Source organism: Chelon labrosus, assembly GCF_963514085.1.
Source record: "Chelon labrosus genome assembly, chromosome: 4".
Lineage (NCBI taxonomy): Eukaryota > Metazoa > Chordata > Actinopteri > Mugiliformes > Mugilidae > Chelon > Chelon labrosus.
The window spans coordinates 6,701,621-6,724,830 of record NC_140340.1 but is presented as its reverse complement, the minus strand read 5'-3'; the positions used below and the strand labels follow the sequence as shown (position 1 = coordinate 6,724,830).

The following is a 23,210-nucleotide window of genomic DNA, read 5'->3' as shown; positions in this document are numbered from 1 at the left end:
GGAGAAGATGAGAAGAAAAAGAAAGCGCACCTTAACTGAAAATTTTCATAATGTGCTTATTTGCACTAAAACAATGAAAGAATCTGGAGTTGTTGTTATTTTCAAAGCTTATTATTCTATTCTGTTACTGGTACGTGGAACTAAACACGGTTTCTGGGAGAAAAGCGGTTGTTTTATGAGATACAACACTGAACACTTACTGATACCAAAACAGTGCTAAATATTGTGTTAACTCAAGTAGCTCTAAAGCAGATTTATGACATTTCAAAATCAGTACCAGACAGTCTTCAATACTCTGTGGACTGAATGCATTTTAAGGTTTGGTAAATTATGCCGCGTAAAGAAAAAAGAAAACGTCCAAACGCGGGCTGACCTTTGGTGCTGATCCCTCGGAGGTCTGTGACTTTCATCAGCATGCGGGGGAACATGTGGGGCTTGTTGGACGTCTGCGGCGGGTGTAGATCTTCAGAGCCTCCAGCAGCGGCTCCTGCAGCTTGTCCACCTTCTCTGGCTCCTCCAAGTCCATGCGGTCTGGGACAACAGGAGGGACATGTCGGTGTAAAGAGGCTTCACACTACTGGAGGGTGAGTACACTGTTGATATACACTGATCAGGCATAACATTACGACCAACTTCCTCCTCATCAGAGAATGGACATGGGGCTTCTGAGGGTGTCCTGTGGTTTCTGGCAACAGGATGTTGGGGAGTCTTGAGGGAGGGTCCTCTGTGGATCATCCCACAGATACTTGATCAGTTTGGGATCTAGTGAATTTAGAGGCAGGTCAACATCTTGTGCTGTTCTTCATGTTTTTTTCAGTTGTTCCTAACCGTTTTTGTGTGTGTTCCTGTGTCAGGCTGCATCCTGCTGGGGATGCATCCTGCTGCCATCAAGGAGCATCATTGCTATGGGGTGGGGGTGTCTGGTCTGGTCTAGGTGGGTGCTACATGTCTAAGTAACATCCACATGAATGAATGCCAGGTCCAGAAGTTTCCCAGCAGAACATTGTATTGTCACAAGATGGTCAATGTCATTCACTTCTCCTGTCTGGTGGTTTTAATGCTGTGGCTGATCGGTGTATCTTGATCGTCCACGACCCAGACTTACCTCCACAGATGAGACAGATGGCGCTGAGGAGCCCCGTCTCTGTGTCGTCCATCTCCAAAGGTAGCAGCTGACCAGCGAAGGCGAACACCAGGTCCGTGAGCGGGCCGAAGCCGGCGTTGTGCATCTGGGTCCTGTTGTGAGAGTCAGGCCGTCTGAGAAGGTCATCGTGTCCTGCTCTGGAGTGTAGCGGGTGCATATCCTCAGCATCTACGCCGGGGGAAGACAAAAAGACAGAGCAAATAAATAAAAAAAAGAAAGGAAAGAAAAAGGTTTGTGGGACGTTTAGGTCAGAATACAATAACTAAAACAAGTAAAGCAGCGTGACGAATGAGAAAGCATTATGTGGAAGGGTAGTGGGTTAAAGAGGAGGAGGAGGAGGAGCATGGAGCTAGTACCAGGATGTCCAGACATGCAGATTTGAGGAGGGTGATCTGGTCAGCGATGGTGAGCGTAGTGAAGCCTGGTAGCCGCTTGGCAAACTCCACAATCTTTATAATGCACTTAGTGGAGAGCTCACTGAACTTATCCCACAGGCCCAAGTCCAGCTGTACTCTGTGGTCAGCACTTGAGTTCTGGGAGAGAGAAAGAGGTACACTTTTGTCCGTGTGACTGCACATACTCTGTCGGTGCTTCCTGCAAAGCCGTGAGCTTTAGGAGCGGTATGAAATCGAGAATTTAAATAACTGAAAAAGCAACTCACTGTGGTGTATTTCCCCAGCTGGCACAGAGACGGGAAGGTCTCCTGGTGCGCTTTGCTGACTTTGTTAACCAGCTCCTCCAGCTCTCCACTGAGCTCGTAGTTCTCCGCAGCACCACCTCCTCCTTCACGTCCTTCTTCTTCTTGTTCCTGTCGTTGCGCACCGCTACGGGGGGGGGGGGGGGGGGGGTCAAGATGACGTGTTTAGTAATGGTGGAGCGTTCGTTTTTCAGATAAGCCACTAGGTTTTTTTTCTGAGACGCTAACCTTCTTTGACATGCCGACCTCGAAGCACTTCTGTAGCCGGCAGTACTGGCAGCGGTTGCGGTCACTTTGTTGATCTGACAGTTCTTGTCTCGGTGGCAGGTGTACACCATGTTCTTCTGGATGCTGCGCCGGAAAAAACCCTAAAACAGAGAAAGAAAAAGCTTCAGAATGAGAAAAAAATAAAAAGATTTCATACTGCCATGTGACTGTTGCTTCGGTCACAGACTGCAAACGGAGAAAGAGTTCGCCTGGAATAACTAATCAACCCTCTCTGAAGACCTTTTAATCACTTTTTTATTTTTACATTGACATTAAGACATACACCGATCATTATGACCACCTTTCTAACATTGTGGAGGTCTCCCTTGTGCTTCCAAAACAGCTGTGACTCATCAGAGAATGGACATGTTCCTTCTGAGGATGTCCTGTGGTGTCTGGCAACAGGATGTTGTTAGTTGGGGTGGGGCCTCTGTGGATCATCCCACAGATACTTGATCAGTTTGGGATCTAGTGAATTTGGAGGCCAGGTCAACACCTTGTGCTGTTCTTCATGTTTTTTTTTTTAATTGTTCCTAAAGCGTTTCTGTGTGTCCTGCTGGGGATGGCTGCTGCCATCAAGGAGAGTCATTGCTATGGGGTGGGGGGTGCCTGGTCTGGTCTAGGTGGGTGCTACATGTCTAAGTAACATCCACACCAATGAATGCCAGGTCCAGAAGTTTCCCAGCAGAACACTGAATTGTCAGAAGATGGTCGATGTTATTCACATCTCCCGTCGGGTGGTTTTAATGTTGTGGCTGATCGGTGCATGTTGTTATTTAATGTGCCTGGAAGGTGAATTTATTGTAACCTCTGTTTCTCACTGTTCTCATGTAGCAGATGTTTGTGGTCAGATGTTTCCATCTCAAAAATGTCATTGTTTAGTCAATACATGAATGATGTGCAGTACACGTAAAGCTACACTAGAGGGCAGCTCAACAACACTGCCACGCTCTGCACATCTGTCAGGACCTCATTAACCATAAAGTCCTCACTCTGTCTTTCTTTCTTTCTTTCTTTCTTTCTTTCTTTCTTTCTCTTCTTCTCAGTGCATCTCAGCTATTTTATATATTTTTTTTACACGTCCTGTAAACTCTTCATGCACCTCTGGCGGACGTTACCTTGCAGCCCTCGCAGGAGCTCACTCCGTAGTGATAACCAGATGACTTGTCTTGGCACACAAAGCATGGCTTGTAGACCCGGGGAGGAGGAGGAGGAGGAGAAGGGGAGCTGGGCACCATCTCCTCTGAACTGGTGCTCTGAGTCTCCACCGCTGCAGGGACAGAGAGAGAGAGAGAAACACACTTATTGAATCAGAGCATCTTGTTTTACATTCATCCTTAAAAGTCTTTGAAACTCTGATGAAAGCTATTACAGCTACTGATTAAGAGAGAGTGGTCAACATACTAACCCCCGCCCCGTAATCCCCAGACCACAAGCAGGCCACCCCTCGGAGCCAGAAGGCAAGCTCAAAGGCAGGCATTTTTAAGAGAAAAGGGAGGAGGACTGGGGGGCACTGCTGATTGACAGTGACTTAAAAGAGACACAATTAGCTGATGGCCAGATGTCCCTGCTGATAAAATGCTGATTGGCAGCTGAGATTTGATTGGCTTCTCCGTTTACTGGTGAGAAAGAGGTGGGGGGGTCGAGGGGAGGCCGGGATACCTTTGTTGACTTTTTGACCGGCCGTCTGAATTTTTTCGCATGTGTGGCGCGCGTTTTTTTATTTGAAAGGCCCGTCCAACCAGAGCCGCCCGTGGACCTCAGCCCCATGTGAACAAACAGAGGTGGGATGTTTACGAGACTCGGCTGTCTCCCTCTGCCCCTTTCTCACTGTCTCGCGTGAAGAAAATGGCACACTGTATAACGCCATATGCCGGGCCGCAGGCAAAGCCGTCCGACTGCTGCTAATGAAAGCGGTCAAAACAAAACACAAGAGACAAGTTCATCCGGCTGTTTCGACTCCGGAGCGTCCAGAGCAGCCGAGTAAGACACGCCTGGTACACATTTAAAGGTGATGACTAAAGAACAACCAGATTCCTTCGAACCTGCCTTTCAACTTTCACCTTCAGTCACCCCAACTTCACCTCCCTCTGCCCAGTCCCACCCCCACTCCCTTGTTTCCTGGCCCTAAATTCCTCAGTGCAGGCTGGACGGGGTTTAATAGTTGCCCAGGCTCATAAGCAGCCCTATAAACGTTGTGTCTCGGATGGGAAGGAGGCCCCCGGCCAGGGTGACGGCCTCTTTATTGGGATCCAGTCACCTTGGGCAGCTATTCACATCAACAGCTCCATCCTTGGATCCCTTCCTAGTGAAAATAAAGAATCCGGGGTCAAAAACCCAAAGTCACAGCCCCTCCTGTCACCTTCAATGGATAGCACAGGGCTGCACCAAATGTGGCCCCTCCACCACACCGCAGCAACCCCAACCTGAACCCACGGCTCGTCATTAACAAGAGTGGTAAGGTTTCAAAAAACAGAGAGGCAGCGGCACAAAGGAATAATCTAATAAAAACACAGAGGGAAAAATGAAAAGGGAGAGAGAAAAGGGGGAGAGAAGGAGGTGAGTCTGAGGACAGAAACTTCCCAGTGACCGGTGAGGTGAAATAAAATCTTGACTTTTTAACTTTGACCTTGACAGAAGGAGGCCATTGCTAACTACATGAGCAGCGGGCCGGCTTTAAAGCGCACAGATGCGTTCAAACGTGCCAGTACGTTCATTTAATCAGGGCTCCGCTTAGGCTGCAGTTTTCTGATATTAATGCACAAAACAGACTTTTACTGCAATTTTTAATCCGTCTGGGAAAATAAAAATGTGCTTTAAGCTTTTAGTCTTTTGCATCTACACACAAGTGTGTCATTATTTATCAGGAGTCTGTGTATGAGTCACCGGGGAGGCCATTTGTCTCAGAAATCCGAAACACCGCACACTAGCGGCCATTCATTTTCAGACGGCACACAAGCGCACGCACAAAGTCAAACATTTCACTTGTTTGTTTATTTTTTTAATCCCACAGCGAGCATTAACAATTTTACCGTCATTTTCTTTTTTAAATCCGTTTTTCCAGGCCCTTCCCAAATGGCTGCAACTCGAAGCGCGGGGTCTGCCGTGCTGAGGTAACGTTAAACAGCTCCCACGTTGGAGCGATGACAAACAACTGGTGCAGCCAAGTATTCAGCTGCCTCGCGTGTTTGAGTGGAACCTTTCCCTGTCTTCCAACACACTTGTAATTTTATATGAGATAAATGCACATTTATAATCAGATGATCAGCAGCTACATTATATGGACGACTAGTTTCAGACATGTTATCACCGGTTCTTTCTTGTTTAGGATCCAGTGCATTTTTGGAACATGCGTGAGGATGATTCATGTATTCAGAGACGATTTACAACAAGAAGAGAAGGGAAAACAAAAAAATAAAAACTGCTGCTTAACATTGAGAGAGGATAATCATGCATTTTACATGCATGTGAGGCTTCAAGACGATCCTACCATCGTCAAGGGTCTTATAGGTGGTTCAGGCTTCTGCGTCTATTTGATGCCGTAGCTACGGCGACAGCCCGGACCCTACGCAGACCCGAATGCCGTAGCCTGACGTGCATCTCCCCAGAAATTTAAAAATGTGTCGCGGCAATGCAGACCGCAAGAGCTGTGATTGGTTTGCTTGGTAGTAGCTTTAGTATTTCCAGCTGCTTCAATCTTCAAATTGGTTGTTTTGGATCAATAAAGATGGAACACATCGAGGAAAGGTTAATTGAGGAGGTTCAAAGATACAAACATTCGTACAAACTAGTGTTTGGGTGGCGTTGTTACAAAGCAAGTCAGACTGACGAGCGCACAAGTATAAATTACTTGCACCCGCGTAGGCTACGTACGTAGGTTACGCCGTTTATGTCACGCAGTACCCTAAACTGTTTTTTCCAACCTGGACCTTATTTCTGACATAAAATACGATTGTTTACTCACCCATATAACGTTTGTGTTATTTGTAGTCAATCGGGAGATATTTAGATCTGCGTATATCCATATAGTGGGAGTGACTGGGGCACCGAAACACAGCCTCTAAATAACGCATAATCTGCTGCGAAACTCGTTCATTTCACCAATATTTTGTTATGATACGCTAGTGCTATTCCCCGTTGAGTCCGGATTTACCTGTTATCATCATCCGGGGTCTGTAGATTGACCTACAGACCCCGGATGATGTCTTCTGACCTGGATGGTGTCGTCTCTGAGCGCCGCGCGCACTTGCGACGGTCGGCTTGTTTACTTGTAATTTGCTACTGCTAGTTTTTTGTAACATGGCTGAATATTTTTCTGAGGTTGTGGACGAACCATAGCAGTAGCAAATTACAGGTAAACCAGCCAACCGTAACTTCGGACTCAACGGGGAATAGCACCAGCATTCGATAACAAAATATTAGTGAAATTAACGAATTTTGCATCAGATAATGCGTTATTTAGGGGCTGTGTTTCGGTGCCCCAGTCACTCCCACTATATGGATATACACAGATCTAAATATCTCCTGATTGACTCCAAATGACACCAGTGTTATAGGGGTGAGTAAACGATCATATTTTATGCCAGAAATAAGGTCCAAGGTGTAAAAAACAGTAGTTCCCCTTTAAATGAGCCTTTACATGTGTGGATTTGCTGCTTTGTCTTACATGAATCTCGATTGAATATCGTTAAGTTTTGCACCGCTAGTTGGACCAAATATGTATTTAGACAAAGCAAAATTTATTAATAGAGTTCGCCCCAGTTAACAATAAAAACAGAGTTGGCTGCAGCTCTGGTGACGGCAGAAATGATGATGTACCCAGTCGGACAAGTCAGGCTGCCAGATCACGACAAGATTGCTCGTTTTTCACCAGAAAAGGTTGCAGATAATACGCAATCTTCTGCACAATAGATCAGATGAAAAGTATCGCCTTTCACATCAAAGTTTATGAATAAACAAAGAGCTGCTTGGTGAGCAGTAAATAGTATTATGCATTCGGTTTTTGTGGTTTTTTTTTGGGGGGGGGGTGCTGGAGATGAGGTGTGGGAGGTGGAGGTGAAGGAGCCGGAGCTGAATGAGTGGCACTGTAACCTGATCACTGTTTTCTGTTTATATAGTAACACTGACAATGTAAAAGCTGTCCCTGAGAGAACAAGTGGAAAAATAGCTCCCATTGAAACGGAGAAGCTGCATCTGGCGCCAAGAGGAGAGGTAGTGACTGACACCGTCTGAGGGCGGCGAGAGCGGGTGAGGAGGGACGTGACTCAGAGGAACCTGACGGAGAGAGACAGGGCGTGAGACGCTCGGCTGAGGGCGGCGAGGGTGGAGGAGGAGGAGGAGGAGGAGGAGGAGGGGGAAGAGGAGGGGGACTTTACCTGGCGTGGAGAAAGAGGGAGAGGAGCCAAAAACTGTCAGGAGCTGTCATCACCCTGAACTGAGCTCAGCCTCTGAGCCTGGGCTTGAAAAAAAAAATAAAAAAATACCTCTCTCTTCTTAACCTACAACTCACCCCTCAGCATGTCACAACATCAATCAACGCGCGCCGCGTTTGGACACAGAGGAGACGACGTGACTCGTGTGAATCAGCTTCCATCGCTCCTGCGCGGGGCCTCGCGTGCAAAACTCTAAATATAACCAGTCGCTAAGGGGCGCTAATTAAAAGAATAAATAAAATAATACACGGATCTGCTTTCAGTCCAGCTTTTACTTTGAGCATCCGTCATTGCACATCCCTCCTCAGTGTTTCCACGTGTCTTTTCCATCTCCCTCCACTCCTGTTTCCTCAGTGTTTGTTGTCAGAACAGCAAATCCCTGTTTAGACAACAGGACTCCCCCCCTTCACCTACCCCCCGAAAGAAGACACCTTCCTTATCGGCTCTGATGCCTGAGCGTCAGAGATCAGGAATGAAGACGTCAGCCCTGAGAAGAGTTTACTAAGCCAGCATTATTCAGACAAGAATAAAAAAATAAAATAATGTGTTTTAGCTGTTTAATTGTTTTTATGACAGGAATCAGTCAAATACACAACATGTGCATTTTTTTCTTCAGCTATGAGGTGTTATTTCAATTCCTTTGTGCTCTGCATTAGACTTAGATAAACTTGTTTGGTCACAGCAGGTGTTTCTGAAAGAATGTTTTTTTAGTTGCACATAAAAAAAAACTCTTAAGAACCACAAGTAAAAGAAAGATTAAAAAGTTAAATCTTTAATCTCGCTATTAAAGAAAAATCCCGTGTTTTACTTGCACGCACCGACTGTGACGCTTATAACTAAAAGCACAGATTCAGGACTCTCGGCCTTCTCATTCTTCCGGACGAAGCCGCCGCACACCTGTCCACCGATACTCCGGCGTGATGGAGCTGGTGTTTTTCGCCGGACAGAACTGATCTGTCGTTCCGCGTCAACGTCTGACACCGGGTGCCTTCGAGCCGCAGCGGCCTGAACGCACACAGAGAGCGGAAGCCTACGCGAAGAGTTTGCTGCACAAACTGACACTGAATCTGTCCTCTCTTGGGACGGTGTGACACTCCGTTTACAGGACCTGCAGCCTGGTTCAACATCGCACATCTTATTGAACTAGACTTCAGCCTGGAGGCTCCTCAGAGACTCACGCTGGAGACCACAAAGCTAGAAAGCAACTGTACTATAACAATATATATTTAACAATCAGACATGCCGTTTCGGTGCACATTTTTCCCCCTCCTTCAGTCGGCGGAAAAAATGAATTTGGATGACGGGTTCAGCTTTTGCATAACTTCTCGCCTCAGTAAATGTTCAGCGGCAAACTGTGGAATGTGCGCGCACATGTGAATATGTACGTGTGTGGGCCGCTGCACGACAAACCCCGGGTCAGTTGGACAGTGTGAGATGGTTTTCCGTGGGACTCAAGCGAACACGGCGAGGAGAGACAGAGAGAGGAAGAGAAAGAGAAAGAGAGAGGGCGGAGGAAGCTCTGGGATGAATGTCCTTCACGATTTAACAGCGATAAGACGTCGACGTTAATGCAGTTAAAATAAAATTTGGCTCTGTGACATGTCTCTTATGAAAAAGCAGATGTGTCATCCTTAAAGTTACTGTATTATGAGAAGATAAACAGTTGGGGAGGGAAAGGGGTGGGGGGGTTAAACCTCAAATATGCTGAGCAAGTAATTACCACGACAGCAGGGAGGAGATGGGGGAGATCTGAGTGACAATCCCTTTCATCAGCTGTTCTAAGTTCAATACCAGCCACCCCTCCTCACCTCACCCTCTCATCCTCCTCCTCTCCCCCCTCCTTCCCTCAGCCCTCACTAATAACCCTCTTCCCCCCTCTGTCCTCTCCTGCCTTCCTGCCCTGGCAGGAGGAGGAGGAGCCCTTCCTGTCATTGGCAGCGCCTTTTAAAGGAAAGGCTGTGAAAAAACCAGGCTACTGTCCGGGAGATGGCTCCATAAAAAACGGCACCAAACTCTTAAAAAGGCGGCGGGGAGGCACGCAAACACACAAGCAGCAGTGCACAAAGGCACACACACACACACACACACACACACACACACACACATTTGCACAAGCTCGCTTGCAAAAAACAGAATACCCCCTGAAAAGACCTCCCCAAAGTTGAAGCACGTCCTGCGGATTCAGATGTACGGTACAAACATTAAGTTAAAACTAAAACGGATCGTGTGATCGTGTTTTAGGAAATCTATAGTCACGGTTTGCTGTTTTTGTTTTTTCATGGTCAAGGAGTTTGTCTGCAGAGTGTGGGGGAGGGTGCATTTATGGGACAGGTTGTTAAATTCAGGTTTGTCCCTCCTGTCCCTTTTGTCCCTTTCTCTTTTTTTTTTATAACACCCAATAAACCAAGCTTTATTTTCCTCCTTTCCTTTTTTTGATATTAAGCTTTACAAAAAATAAAATAAAAATAAGATTATCAACTGTGCACAGACTGAATATTAAAAAGTTATTTTCTTAAACGCAAGCTGCGGTTAAATAAACGACAAAGACCAAACTCTTTTGACTGTGAAATTTAACGCCGTGCGGCGAGGAGACAGAGGCTGGAAGCTGCGACGCTGGAAAGACAAGTCAGAACACGACTCGGTGCTGAGCCTCACAGGATGTTCGCTTGAAGCGGTTTCATCCTGAAGAACAACCGCTCATCAGCGGAATCTGCAGCTTTTTTAGAAAAACAGCCTGTTTTTCTAATTGCATTCATGCGGCGCAAAATTCAGCTAAATCAAATGTTTAACTACCTGTAATCTGTTTGCCATGTGTGCATTCTGAACAGTCAAAGGAAAACAAGGTATGGTTACGCAAAACTACTACCGTGCAGACTGGAATAAATGCAAAAGAAGAATTGTGAATTGCAAAATTCACAATTAAACTAAATGTCTGGATGATCTCTTTGAAGGGACGGGACACAGAAAGGCTTAATGTTAGCTAGATGAATAAATAAATAACAGATTTAGAAGGTTTCGTTTCAACAGGAAATCTTAATTTTGCTGTTGCTTCGGTGCCATCGTCACGTGTAGCTATGGACAAAGGAAGTTTTATTATAGCTGCACACACACTGAACTTGAATTTCCAGATTCACAGTGCAGTTTCTTCCCAGGAACCTGCCTAACCCGGTGACACACATGAACAAACGTTCGTACAGACTGGTGGCTAAGTGACTCATCAGGGTCCTCCTCGGCCAAGAAACACAACTTAATGTAACTTTTATCTAATAAATCAAGCACAAATCTACACTACTAATTAACATCCTGTGGGCCACAGTTAGCCGTGCTCCTCCTGTGTGATGATACCGTAGCCCATTGTTAAAAAAAAAAGCCTTGAAGAATCTATTTTAAAGAGAAAAAAGGGAGATTATCACAGAGTTAAGAAGAGAGTGTTTCCCCTCAAGGCCTCAGACACAAAGAGTAACAGTGGGTTTAATCCCAAATTCCATCTTCATCCCGCTTCTCTTCTTTCAGCCCTCCATTCTCTTAACTGCCTCTACACGCCGCCTAAGCTCTTAATTGACCTTTTGTAATTGTAATTGAATCATTAAAAAGCTCTTGGTTACACAACAAGAGGCATGTAAGCCGATCCGAAGAACAAGCACACATCGCTGGAAGAAAGAGATGAAGGGGGGGGGGGGGGGGTTATCTTCAAAAGAGGAGGGAAACAAATGTCACCCTGCACGAGAGGCAGTGACAGACAGAGAGAGAGAGAGAGAGAGGACGGACGGACTCTGGCGTGTCCCCCGCTCACTTTAATGCCTCCTGACGTTGAAACAAAGGAAGGCAAAGAGGTGCTGAACTGCCCCCCGCACAAGAAACGCAGGAAAAGATGACCCCCCCCCCCCCACGCACAGAGAGAGCAAGAGAGAGAGTGTCCAAAAGACACAGAGGCCAAAATGCTCTCAGGAATTTACAGCCACCAACGTCCAACAAGTTCACTGAGAGCACACTCTAAAAAAAAAAAGAAGAAGCTAACTAACCATTTGATCACTTTCTACGCTGTAAAACATTACGGCGCCGTTAAGTTTCTTCCCTTTAACTCCAGTTACATCATGAGTTTAGTTTAGTGCATTAATCACTTAAAAGGGGAGAAGCTACACTGTACCAGATTTAGCAAATAGCTCATTTCCATCTGCAGTCCCAGGGCAGGTAAGCAGGAAATGACAAGTTTTTTAAGCTGAACTCAGTTTTCAAACTTAAACTTGAAGTAATCCATTGACTGGACTTGGTGTGAGTTTTGTCTCTGTGTGTGGTCAATGTTGATTTAAATCATGTCTTCAAGTTTTGAGTTGAAAGAAATTCAGTGGGAGAGGAGGAGGTTAACGTGATAAGATATGAATACTGGGAAATATGTTTTTTGATTAGGCACAACTATAACTATGAAACAAGGCTTTGTAATAAATAAAATAAATACTGGCACCACAAGTCTAATGGACGGGTGGATTTTAGAACCAGGAACGTCTTCCAAAGAGGCTGTTCTGTTTTGGCGGATCAGATTTTAATGTCCTCCTTCTCTAAACGGCGTAAAAGTGAGGCCATCGTTTCCAACACCAACCTTTGAGTTTAGGCACTTTAAAACTTGCCATTAGTGGTCAAGATGAGAAATCTAAGTGGAAACAACTGAGTGCTCTCAACTTCAAATGGCAGCTGATATGACCACAGCTGTTCAGTTGAAATAGCGAGGAACCGTGAGCTCATTTGACGGGATAAAACGAGTTTTCTTGAACAGATAACGTAATAAATACGCTGTTTTATGTCGCAGCATCAAGCTGAAACAGGAAATGATCGTTAGGTACGTCTTTCTGAGCTGAACCAGAGGGTTTTCTTCAAACTCACTGAAACAGACCTAATATATAAGTAGCCGTTCATGATGGACGAATCAGTTTGGATAGATAAAGAAGAAGTCAAACTCTTGTCATGGTCACGCTGTTTCATGTAATATTAATGTCTATGCATGTGATCTGTTTGAAGTATAAGCTGCGGACAAATACGGACACGCAGGCTCGGTTGAATAATTAATAATTAGATGCAGTTGTGGCAATTTTATGAATACATTGCAAAAATATTTTCTTGGTTTAACCCGACTCATCGATGAGAATCGTCACGGAAAAAATTGTGAGAGAGCCCAAGGTGGCGTCTCCATAATCTTGTCTTGATCTCAAACACGAGAAAACATTTACGATTATTTATAAAACTGAGGAAAAAAAGCCTTAGGATTAGTTTGACTTTTAATAATTCGTCCCAACAGGAGTTAATTATATTCCTGTTGAATAACTGAGTTTGATGCAGTCCAGCCTCATGTTGAAGGTCTGTTCAGTTCTTCTTAAAACCACGTGGGGAGAAAACATCAACAAACACACACACACACACACACACACACACACACACACACATATATAAATGTGTGTGTGTGTGTCTACAACAAAAGAAACTAAACACAATTTTTCTACATGATTAATGGACATTTGCGGACATTTGTCTTCCAGGCTGGCATCTGGCAAAGCTCCACAGCGAGTTGAAACAGGCCCTGCTGTGGTGTTTGTCATGCTGACTGCTCATCCGTCATCATTAGTGAGGAGCACCGCGGCCCCCGACAAGTGTTTGATGCACCGGTATCTAAATAATTACTGAAGATTAATAGAGCCGGGGGAGATGCACGCGGCGCGGACATCCCAGGAGCAGCGCGGAGAGAGACGGGATGTTTCCCGGCGACACGTGTGAATGTGCGAGGCAAGTTTCTGTGGACAGATAGAGTCAGTGTTTGATTTTCCAAGCCGCAAAGCCAAGTGTAATCGAAATGGACTGCCGTGACAATAACAAGAGGTCTGCTTGTTATTATGGAGTGAATTTTGCTCATTTATCTCCACAGTGTTGTGTTTGTCTGTGTGACTGTTCCTGTGTGGTGTGGTGTACCTTTCCTACACTCTGGCCTAGTTTGTGGAGTAACTCTTATTTTTAATTTACAAGTGGCTTCTCGTTCCTGGAGCTAAAATCCTTCACATGTCGGAAAGAGTCGCCCCGCTAACCGTGTCTCTGTGTTGGAGGTTTCTTGGCCCCGGCGTGATTTCAAGGCCCATGTGCCTCCGATCTGTCAGCGGCGTTTCTGTTTGGACTCTGGGCGCTTGTTGTTCTCTGGACACATCAACCGGGTTAAGTCCCCGCATTGTTTAAAAGGGCTGTCAATCACGCCAAGTCATTCATAGAGAAAACAAACGGCGTAGATGTATAAATACACTCCCCAGCTCACTCACTCACACTCACAAAGCACGCTAAGCACATAAACAAACAAACCGCGGGGTGAGAATGGGTACACATAATCGAAAGGAATCTGACTCTTCCTGTGGAGAGAGCTCCGTGATAACAAAACCAGGGCTCTGATAACCAACACACACACATTAACACACACACAGCTGCTCTTTAACAGTCTGATGGACAGGGCAGAGTAGTACTCACACTGAACGCTGCTCGTCCCGGCCCAGGCGAAAGGGTCCAGCCCGGAGAAGTACGGGGTGGCCTTGCTGAGCATGCAGGAGCCTTGTCTGGACACATCAAAGAGGGGCCGAGGGGCCAGCCCAAGAGCCTCCATGCAGTCAAACATGTTCCTCTCAAATCACAGCTAGAAAACCTCAGAGGAAAAAAAGAAAGCTTCCTGTGGCTCAAAGTAACTCAACGCTCTGCTCGGTCCAGGTGTTCTCTGTCTGTCTTTGGCCCCTGCAACTGCCCTTTTGCCGCCCTGTCCTGCCTCTCCCAAAATAAGTCCTCTACATGGACACAATCCCCTCTGCTCTGTTTCCTCCTGCCTTATATCTGATCTACAACTTCTTCTACCCTCCCCTGTCTGCTTTGCTTTGCCTGCTGTAACTGATCTGAGCTTCCCTCTCGCTGGCTCTCTGGGCCTCTCACACTCCTGCTGCAGTCCCAGCCAACTATCCGCACGCTCTCCGAGCTCTGAAAACAGGAGGGAGGGGGGGCTGAGGAGGAGGAGGAGGAGGAAGAAGAAAGGGGAGGGGAGGCACGGCCATAGGAGGTGTGTGCGTGCCTTCCCATTGGCCCCCCGCTCCAGACTCCATTCCCTCCCTCCCTCCCTCCCTCCGTCCTCCTTCAAGTTTCCACACTCACCTCGTCATATTTCATACGCCACACTCATCACTCATCACCTGCCCCCGCTCTCTCAGCTCCATTCTCCTCGTTCCGCCACGGCTTGCGGCTCCGGCAAACAAAATCACAACAGCTCCCCGCTTTCACACGGGGGCGGTTTGGAGAAGAGCGCAGGAGGCAATTTTAGAGAGAGAGAGGGGTGTCATTTGCTGACTCTCCCAGGTTTCACTGTAAACGGACAGAAGCACACCTGCTCACGCATGCGCGCTGCTGTGCTCCGGCTGGATTCTGAAAATTACGTTCACTGTGATTTATTTCGACCGTCATCGTCCTACACTTATTCTACAAAAATACGGCACAACAATAAGTAAATAAAGTTGAAAATGAAGCCTGGAAATATATAGTTAGTCAGTTATTAGACTTTAGGTGGTTGCTTTTAGATCAATTATATCATAATAATATATATAATATATCTCACCATATACTGTACATGATGTCTATATTATCATATATCTTAATTTCTATATTATTGCATTATATGTATATTATATATTTTTTCTTTCGCGTATACATATATATATATATATATAGTGTATATTTTTACATATATCTTTGTATATTTCTTTTTTTTTTAAATATATATATATATACACTTGTATTTTGTATTTGTAGGTTGTATATTGCTTTTATACATTTTAGTATATTTTTACATATATTTTTGTATATTTTACATACGCTTTGTATATAGTTTATATACTTTTATTGATTGTACCTCACTTTTATTTTATTTTTGACCCTTTTTGTTGACTCTAATTCCTCCCATCTCTGCATAAAGAAGCTACTGGATGCAGAATTTCCCCTGGGATAAATAAAATATCTATCTATCTATCTAGCTATCTATCTATCTATCTATTTACATCACTAGATGCATATATATAAAGTTAGGTGCATGGACATTTTTTACAGAACACATGTAAAGACTCTCATATCATATTGGCCACTGACTGGACTCAAGTAACTGAAAATAAACACAGTTTCTAAAAATAAAAGACATTGCTCTCTCCAGCAAACATCTTCACTAATCATCTGGAAATTATTTGTACTGTGTGGATTTGTAAAGAGAAACTAATTGGGTCAGCTGATGACTGATTAAAATTTTTGCATTTGGTTTCAATCTGCGGCGCCTCCTTCCGCCTGCGAAAAAAAATTAACTTTTATTTGTCTCCCTGAGCTCTCTCTCTTTCCATTCGGCCCTCGGCCTGCGCGTCTATCTAATCGAATTCTTTCCAGTTCGGTTCAGACGGAGTCGCTTGTCCTGCTCCCTTCCCCTCAACGGGAAGCTTATTGGTTTCTTGATTCACACCGAAGTGCGACTCGGCTGCAGGCGAACCACACCGGCCCGAAGTCTGGACAGTTTGTATACGAGACAAACTCAACCCTCCTCCCTTATATTCTCCTCCCTTTCCTTCCCTCGTTCAAGAGGGATGAACTCTGGAAGAAACCCCCACTGGGGCTCTAACACCCCCCACCACCACCACCACCTCCTCTCACACACACACACACACACACACACACACTCCCTGACTTCCCAACTATTATCCTGCCTGTGGCTTCATACTCCTCTGTTATGTTACTATTTTCTGTTTTTCTCCTGCTTGTTTTCTCACAAACGCCCTGAATCTACAATGAATACATTCTTTTCCTTATTATCTGGAAGCTAATAGCTAACATCTGTAGCTTTTAAATGAACCTCTTTATTCATTATGCAGATACTCTCTCAGTTATAATGTGAAGCTTTTACCTGCTTTTCACCGTCATGGCCAGGCAGCACACACACACACACATACAACGCACTACAATGACACACTGCAGGGAGCAGAGCTACACAATATCAGCCTGCTGAGCTCTCTCCACACCTTGAGACAATTACCCTCCCCGCCTCGCAGCACCCTGCCCCCTGTTGCTGCTTTGAGGAAAAGAAGCACACAAATGCAGAAAGGGGGGGGGGGGGGGGGTTGCATAGTAGAAGAAGAAGAAGAAGTTGTGTCGTTTTCCTGCACTTTTAACAAATAGTAAAAACTCACTCCCGCTCTCTCGGCCGGGGCAAATTAGAGCTCTCTCTCTCTCTGGCTTTGAAACATAAAACATGGGGACTCCCCGAGCCGGCCTCGGCCCCCTTTCTCCTTCTTGCGCACACACAACTTGTAAGGGCCGTGAGTCACATTACAGCTCTTCACAATCAGGTTCTTCGGCTATTCATCCCGTCGTCATGTCTGACACAAACACACACACACACAGTCCTGAACAATGGCCTCTCTCTCTCTCTCTCTCTCTCTCTCTCTCTCTGTCAGTCTGTTTCTCCACAGGCAGCTCCTCCTGCCCGGCCACAGTTATTTGCACAAAGTCTCACTGTGGTCATCAGCGAGCGGCACCAATATAGTCGCAAAATGTGAGGCAAGAAGCGCGGAGCACTGCTGTGTGTTTGTGTGTGTGATATTCATGGGTGTTGGAATGTGCGGCCCACGGAGTGGCAGTGGAAATGTGTGTGTGTCTGTGTGTGTTTGTGTGTTCAGACACACGAACAATTATGTGTGTGTGTGCTTCGACAGAGTGCCTGCGATGACAGACACAAAGAAAAACACACACACACAAGCTTCACTCTGTGCCTTTAGGTTCAAATTACTAATATCACACACACACACACACACACATGCAAGCAAACACACAAACTCGTGCTCAAAACATTACTAGAACAGAAATTACGAAAGGACATGGTGTTCGCTGTGGAGAGACGCACTTCGTTTCCTCGTGATATCCCCACAGTGAGACTTTTCATGGCTGAAAGTGATTTAAATGTCGACTTTTTTTATCTAGATGCAAGAAGAAAAAAAAAGGACAAAAGCCACTGGTTCCAAAAAAAAAAAAAAAACCCCACAGACAAATATTTTCTTATTACTGTGAAAATCTTTTAAAACAAATAAACCCACAGCCTGTATCATTATTCACACCAGTTCCAGGAAGCCAGAGGAGCTTCAGCCAAAGAGTGTGTGTGTGTCCTGCTTAATTCCCGGTGCTATTAGAAAAAAAAGAAGAAGAAGAAGAGAACTTACTGTACGATGATTGAGTAAACTGCAGAGAGCTTTTGATGTGGATATCCGCTAATTTCAAGTCAGGGGGAAGTTTTGAGTTTCATCTCATTAGGGAACAAAGTCCAGTCGTCCACTGATTAGGACCTGGTTTGAATTAAAGTGCAAATCCCACTTAAACGCGTACTGTGATCACCTGTACTTTTGGTTCACTCTGCACAAACGAGAGATGAGTAATTCAAGAACAGGCTCATTACTTGCGTCTGAAGACCACTCTTGGCCCGGCAGACACGCATGACGCGACTGTTATGATTATTTTTTAAATCTATCTGGTGGATAAACGTGTCAGCTGATATCCCACACTCTACTACGTGCAGCTTTGTGCACTGAACAGATATTAAAGAATACCACTGGACAAACATCTGGGGTGTGTGCTGACTTCTGGCGGGTTGATGTTCCCATGACCGCGGTGACGTAGGAGTAAACTCAAGGTGTGTGTTTAGTACACACTGACATCTCTGCTACGTGTGGTTACAGGCGTACCTTCCAGCATGGTTGGGGTCTCACTGTGGACGGTTGCAGCAGCATTTCACTTGAACACCAACTAAATGGTTTGATTCAAGGACTTCTTTTGTCTTTGTAATCCGAAGACAAAACCTTCGCACTCTGTTGGCGTTCCGTCCTTTTGTACTTGACCTTTTGTGTTACCGCTTGAATTTACATTTCAACTCCTTTGTACTTGTGGGGCCATCACACTTCTCTGTATGTAAATAAACCCCAACATCATCTGGGGCGCAGCAGAATATCTTAACAGCTACTGCCTCTAATGGATCTCTACCGCTGCTCCAGAGCCGAGAACTGCGTTAAAACTCCAAAGCTGGAAGTTTCCATACGCACCGTAACCTCTGGTAATAAAGGTAAATAAAGACATCGGTGACTGAGGAAATACATAACTTAACCACACACACGACAGTGGTTCCTCATACATCAACATGATTGGTTACAACCAGTAGCTAACCCCTCCTTCATGTCTTCCCTCTTTTTTTCCCCCCACAGAGTCTGGACCAGGTCTCGGCCACATGGTTTCTCTCTCCAGGTCTTCCGACCCCCGTCAGCATCCCTCGTACCGCTCTCACAGCAGAGAATGAATCAATAACTAACTCAGAATCACACTTGTGTACTCATATTAAATACTTTCATTTGCAAATTCTTACTTTTTTAGTTAGTTAACAGCTACGGGAGGTACCGCAGCCTGAGGTGCAGAACAGCCAGGCTCTGCAACAGCTTCGTACCTCAGGCCGTAAAACTTTTCAAACTGTCATGTAACATCACCAGTTTGTATCATCAGATTCCACATGTACGCTTTAGTCAGAGATGTGTATCTATGACAGATGTATGTTTATCTTGCTGTTCTCTTCTCTCTCTTTCTTCTGTCTGTACCCGTCTGGCCTTAGGCAGATGGGTCCCTCCATATGAGCTGGGTTCTGCTCAAGGTTTCTTCCTGTTAAAAGGGAGTTTTTCCTGCCACCGTCGCCTTCAGGCTTGCTCTGGGGGTTTCAGGCCGGGTTTTGTAAAGCGTCTTGAGACTATTTGTATTGTTATTGACACTATATAAATAAAATAAAATTGAATTGAACTGAATTGAATTGAATAAGACTTCTAGTCTGTAGTCTGTTGTCAGGTTTGAGAGTGATGCAAGATCCAGTGCAATAATCCAGTGCACTATTCTTATGCACCTTATTACTTTCTGTTTTTTACACTTTTATTTAAGCACTTGTGCCTTAAGTGTTGCTACCTGAGCTACTACTAATCTAGAGGTATCTGTGCTACCTGATCTATTTATCTATCTATCTATCTACAATGACAGAATATTTTAAAAGGCTCTCATTACTAATGAACAGACATCACTTACGCTGCTTTTTCCTTTTCAGGTGACCATTTATAACAGCGGTCGTGTCTTTTTATCTGAATCAACTGATGCAGGAGCGCCCCTGTTGGGTACAGGAGATCTTTAAAGCGACCCAGGACGCTTTGCAGTCACACTAACAAAAGGAATGTGGACACATGCGACCCAGACCACCTCCAAATGTGGTCAGAGATCTGGTCCCTTAAACGCGTCCTGGTGTCTTGATCGGATCGCCCAGATCGGAGGTCTGAATGGATCCTCACTATACGGCAACGTCTGAGGTAAACCTTTCCACAGTTCTTATCCCTGTACCAGTAATTTTCTAAACATGAGCAACAGCAAACTAGAACTGAGAGGCCATAGTTTCATGTGATCCATAGGTATAGTGTGTTGCATCCAGTTAGCAAAGAGGAATAGCTGGTACAAAGTGTTTTCAGTAAATTGTGTGAACACCTACACTCATTTTGAGTTAAATAGTGTTTACACTCAGCCGGATAGAAATCCCCCAAACCCCTCTGCAGTTAGACTAGTTTTCTTTGAATGAAATGATTCATCTGTTCACTTTTGTTTCTCCAAGGACGTTTTTTTCCTCTGTTCTAATAATGACTCTGTGCTTTGTAATTAACCTGAGGGTGAACATCTGCATCTGGAAAAGTAATTTCTGAATCAGAACAGAGTTGCGATTTTTATGAAGAAGACAACATGTGACTTTATAGATTAATGTTGTGTCCTTGCAGTTTGATTAAGAAGTCAAACGTGATGTCCAGTTTTTATCAGGTAATTTTTACAGTTGTCTTCTTCTTCAGCCAACTAGCAACACCGTACTATAAGAAAATACACACATAAAACTGATTTAAAACACAGCGGACATACCTGACACGCTTTTCTGTGCCTCATGTGACACTTACCCTCCTCTCTCTGAGCAACTTAATGCTTTCCCTCATATCTGTCCATCTCTGTGCATCTATAGGCGTACCGGAGGCGACATTTAAGAGATGTAATCAAACACTGAGCGCTACCAGCCGGCTTCGACTGTCTCTTGTAACAGAGACACCAGAAAATGACTGGAGATCAGCAGATAACGGGCGCTCGGTGAACGCATCGCGAACACGGTGACAGCGAGTGAGTTCAACAGGTATAACCTAAACCTGATGTCAAGTCAGACAGGGCGCGTGACGGCGACAAGCGCTGACAAGCCAGTTTGGGACGTGAACATGCGCCAGATTAGCCAGAGGCAGCATTCATATAAACACATCAACACGCTTCACTTAAATTGGAAATTACTGAAACGGCTTTGAGTGCATTGAGAGAGAGGAAACATTCACCCTAACCCTAACCTTCTTAATGTTTGGAGAGCAGAGAGCGAAGAAGCCAAAGACTCCTTCACTCACAAAAGTGACTATTTATCTTATTTTACTTACTATTTAATTTATTCTTGCTGAATATAAAGAACTATAACTTTGACAGATTACATAAACCTCTCTGATCACAGCTACTCTGGTTTAGTGGCTAGTCTATTGCATGAATTAACACCACGTCAGTGCTAAAGCTCTCACATTTACAGGGTCAGATCTGTAACAAAGAGTCAGCATTTATGACTTTGAATATAATTAAAGCTAGATAAGAAGTGACAAAAGTACAAAAAAATATTCTTTCTTTTTTAAGAAATCAAGCATTAGAGTAGAGAGGAAACTGTTCTAAAGCCCTTCAGAGTAAGTTCAGGTTCAAAATGTCACCATGTCCTCTGGTTTTGTGTTTTGGAGCGAGTACGGCCCGTCCCTATGAAGCGCAACAGTGCCCCCTGTGAATGAGAAGGAGAACTCTGCAAACTCTCCAAAGATTAAATGGGAAACTTTAAAACCTGCCAGAACTCCCATCCTGTTTCAAGGAAGTTTCCGTTCTAATGTAAAGATCCGATCTGCCTGCACGGAGAGCAGAAAATTACAAAGTGCACCATGTTGTGTTTTCCTTTTTTTTTTTTTTTTTTTTTTTTTTCCGGCCTGCCCTTACTGCCATCTAACTGGTTTACCACAAGGAAAAAATGAAAAAAAAAAAACTCTTCTCTTCTCAGAGCATAATTTAAAATCCTAAGTATAACCTCAAATTGGCCCTCAAGAGTTTTCCAAAACCATGGAGAGTCCAAAGGACTGGTCAGGGGACAGACATTCGACACACCATCTTGTCATGTGCGTGGGTGTGGGATTAAGATTTCTTGCTTCTCAATTGAACCCCAGACTATCTGATTATATTTTTAATATGGGAATCTGATTCATGCTGAATGTCACATTGCAGTTTTGAGCCGGCTGAGGGTGATCTGTGGATGCGCTGATCTACATGTAGTCGCACAAGTGATTTGCAAATGAAATGCACCTGTAAACACACCTCTTTATGCATTGTGCAAAGAAGCAACGGATCAATTTTGTTACTCACACAATGCCGCCATCTCTTTGGGAAGGTCTGCTCCAAACCGACCAAACAGGTGGCTACTAGCCAGCAGGTCGAAGGGAGAGTGGCTCCGCATGGAGTTAAAGGTGAACGGGTACATAGCACGAGGAAAGCCCGTCATGTGCCGCACTTGGTGTTCCCTGTTGGTTGCCATTATGAAAAGCGCTCTCTTGGGTACTCTTTTTTCTGACTTTCTCGCGTTCCTCTTTCCTCCTTCTTCTTCTTCGTCAGGGGCCTGGAGTGGGTTTGAAATGGACCGGTGCCATTCAGCCCCTCTCGGCTGCTGGCTCCTCTGCTGTCGGGTCGCAGAGAGGTAAGAGGGATGCTGACGGGGGTGGAAGACCTGGAGAGAGACCAGATACCATGTGGCCAAGACCTGGTCCAGACACTGTGGAAACAAAAAAAAGAGGGAAGACATGAAGGAGGGGTTAGCTACTGGCTGGAACCAAGGTTTGATTATCATGAAAGGACAGCAACATCACAACTCATCCTCTGAGATCAGTGACAATTTTGACAGTTTCTTCAAAAATCTGCAACTTCCTCCAACTAAAACAACCCAAGACTTAAATATAGAACAAATATAAAGAACAAAAATAGAGTAGGAAAGTGAGCAGAGGCAGCGGTGGGGCATAACACGCCAACTCCTGCTTTTTGTCTGTCTTCCATGTAGTGCAATAATTTTAGGCAATGCCATATGATTTCAATCAGCAGAACTGTATTATAAAGGGTCTCTCTGTTCCATCTGCCAGCCTGACTCTAGCCAGCCAGACCGAGAACAGCCAGGCACAACATGGGTACAATTAACCCTTTAGAAGAGCAGACCCGCATAATTACTTCTCGTCACTGTACCGAAAAAAAAAAACACAAAAAGGAACACACTTTCCTTTACATTAGAGAGTCTTCAATGGGCACAGAGAGTCTCACCTTTCCTGCATCTCAGGAGTCTGACTGTGGCAATCTAACCTCGTCAAAAAGCTAAACGTGGACAGCCCTCCCTTTATCTTTTTTCTCTATTATGACACCCATCCCCTTCTATGATTTCATGAGTGGGTGGAGCTTAATTCTCTGCGGTGGAGCTGTGGTAAATACAGCT

At 44.9% G+C, this 23,210-nt stretch overlaps 1 protein-coding gene and 1 pseudogene across 2 annotated transcripts in view; both read right to left on the bottom strand.

The window, feature by feature from the left end:
- The window catches only part of LOC311487230 (retinoic acid receptor gamma-like), a 39,990-nt pseudogene that overhangs the window by 6,058 nt on the left and 10,722 nt on the right, over window positions 1-23,210 (bottom strand). Inside the window, exons 2-4 of the transcript XR_014699922.1 lie at window positions 22,103-22,505; window positions 3,227-3,378; window positions 2,045-2,209 (exon numbers count right to left, since the gene is read on the bottom strand). The product of XR_014699922.1 is annotated as a retinoic acid receptor gamma-like (transcript). The remainder of the gene's footprint in view (window positions 1-2,044; window positions 2,210-3,226; window positions 3,379-22,102; window positions 22,506-23,210) is intronic.
- On the bottom strand, window positions 125-1,972 carry LOC311486855 (retinoic acid receptor gamma-B-like; the record flags this gene model as incomplete). Its single annotated transcript, XM_084542876.1, is given in 8 exon segments — window positions 125-153; window positions 374-439; window positions 442-531; window positions 1,106-1,241; window positions 1,244-1,312; window positions 1,501-1,677; window positions 1,806-1,910; window positions 1,913-1,972. Coding segments are annotated over 8 exon segments (732 nt in total), but the record flags the coding sequence as incomplete, so codon positions are not given.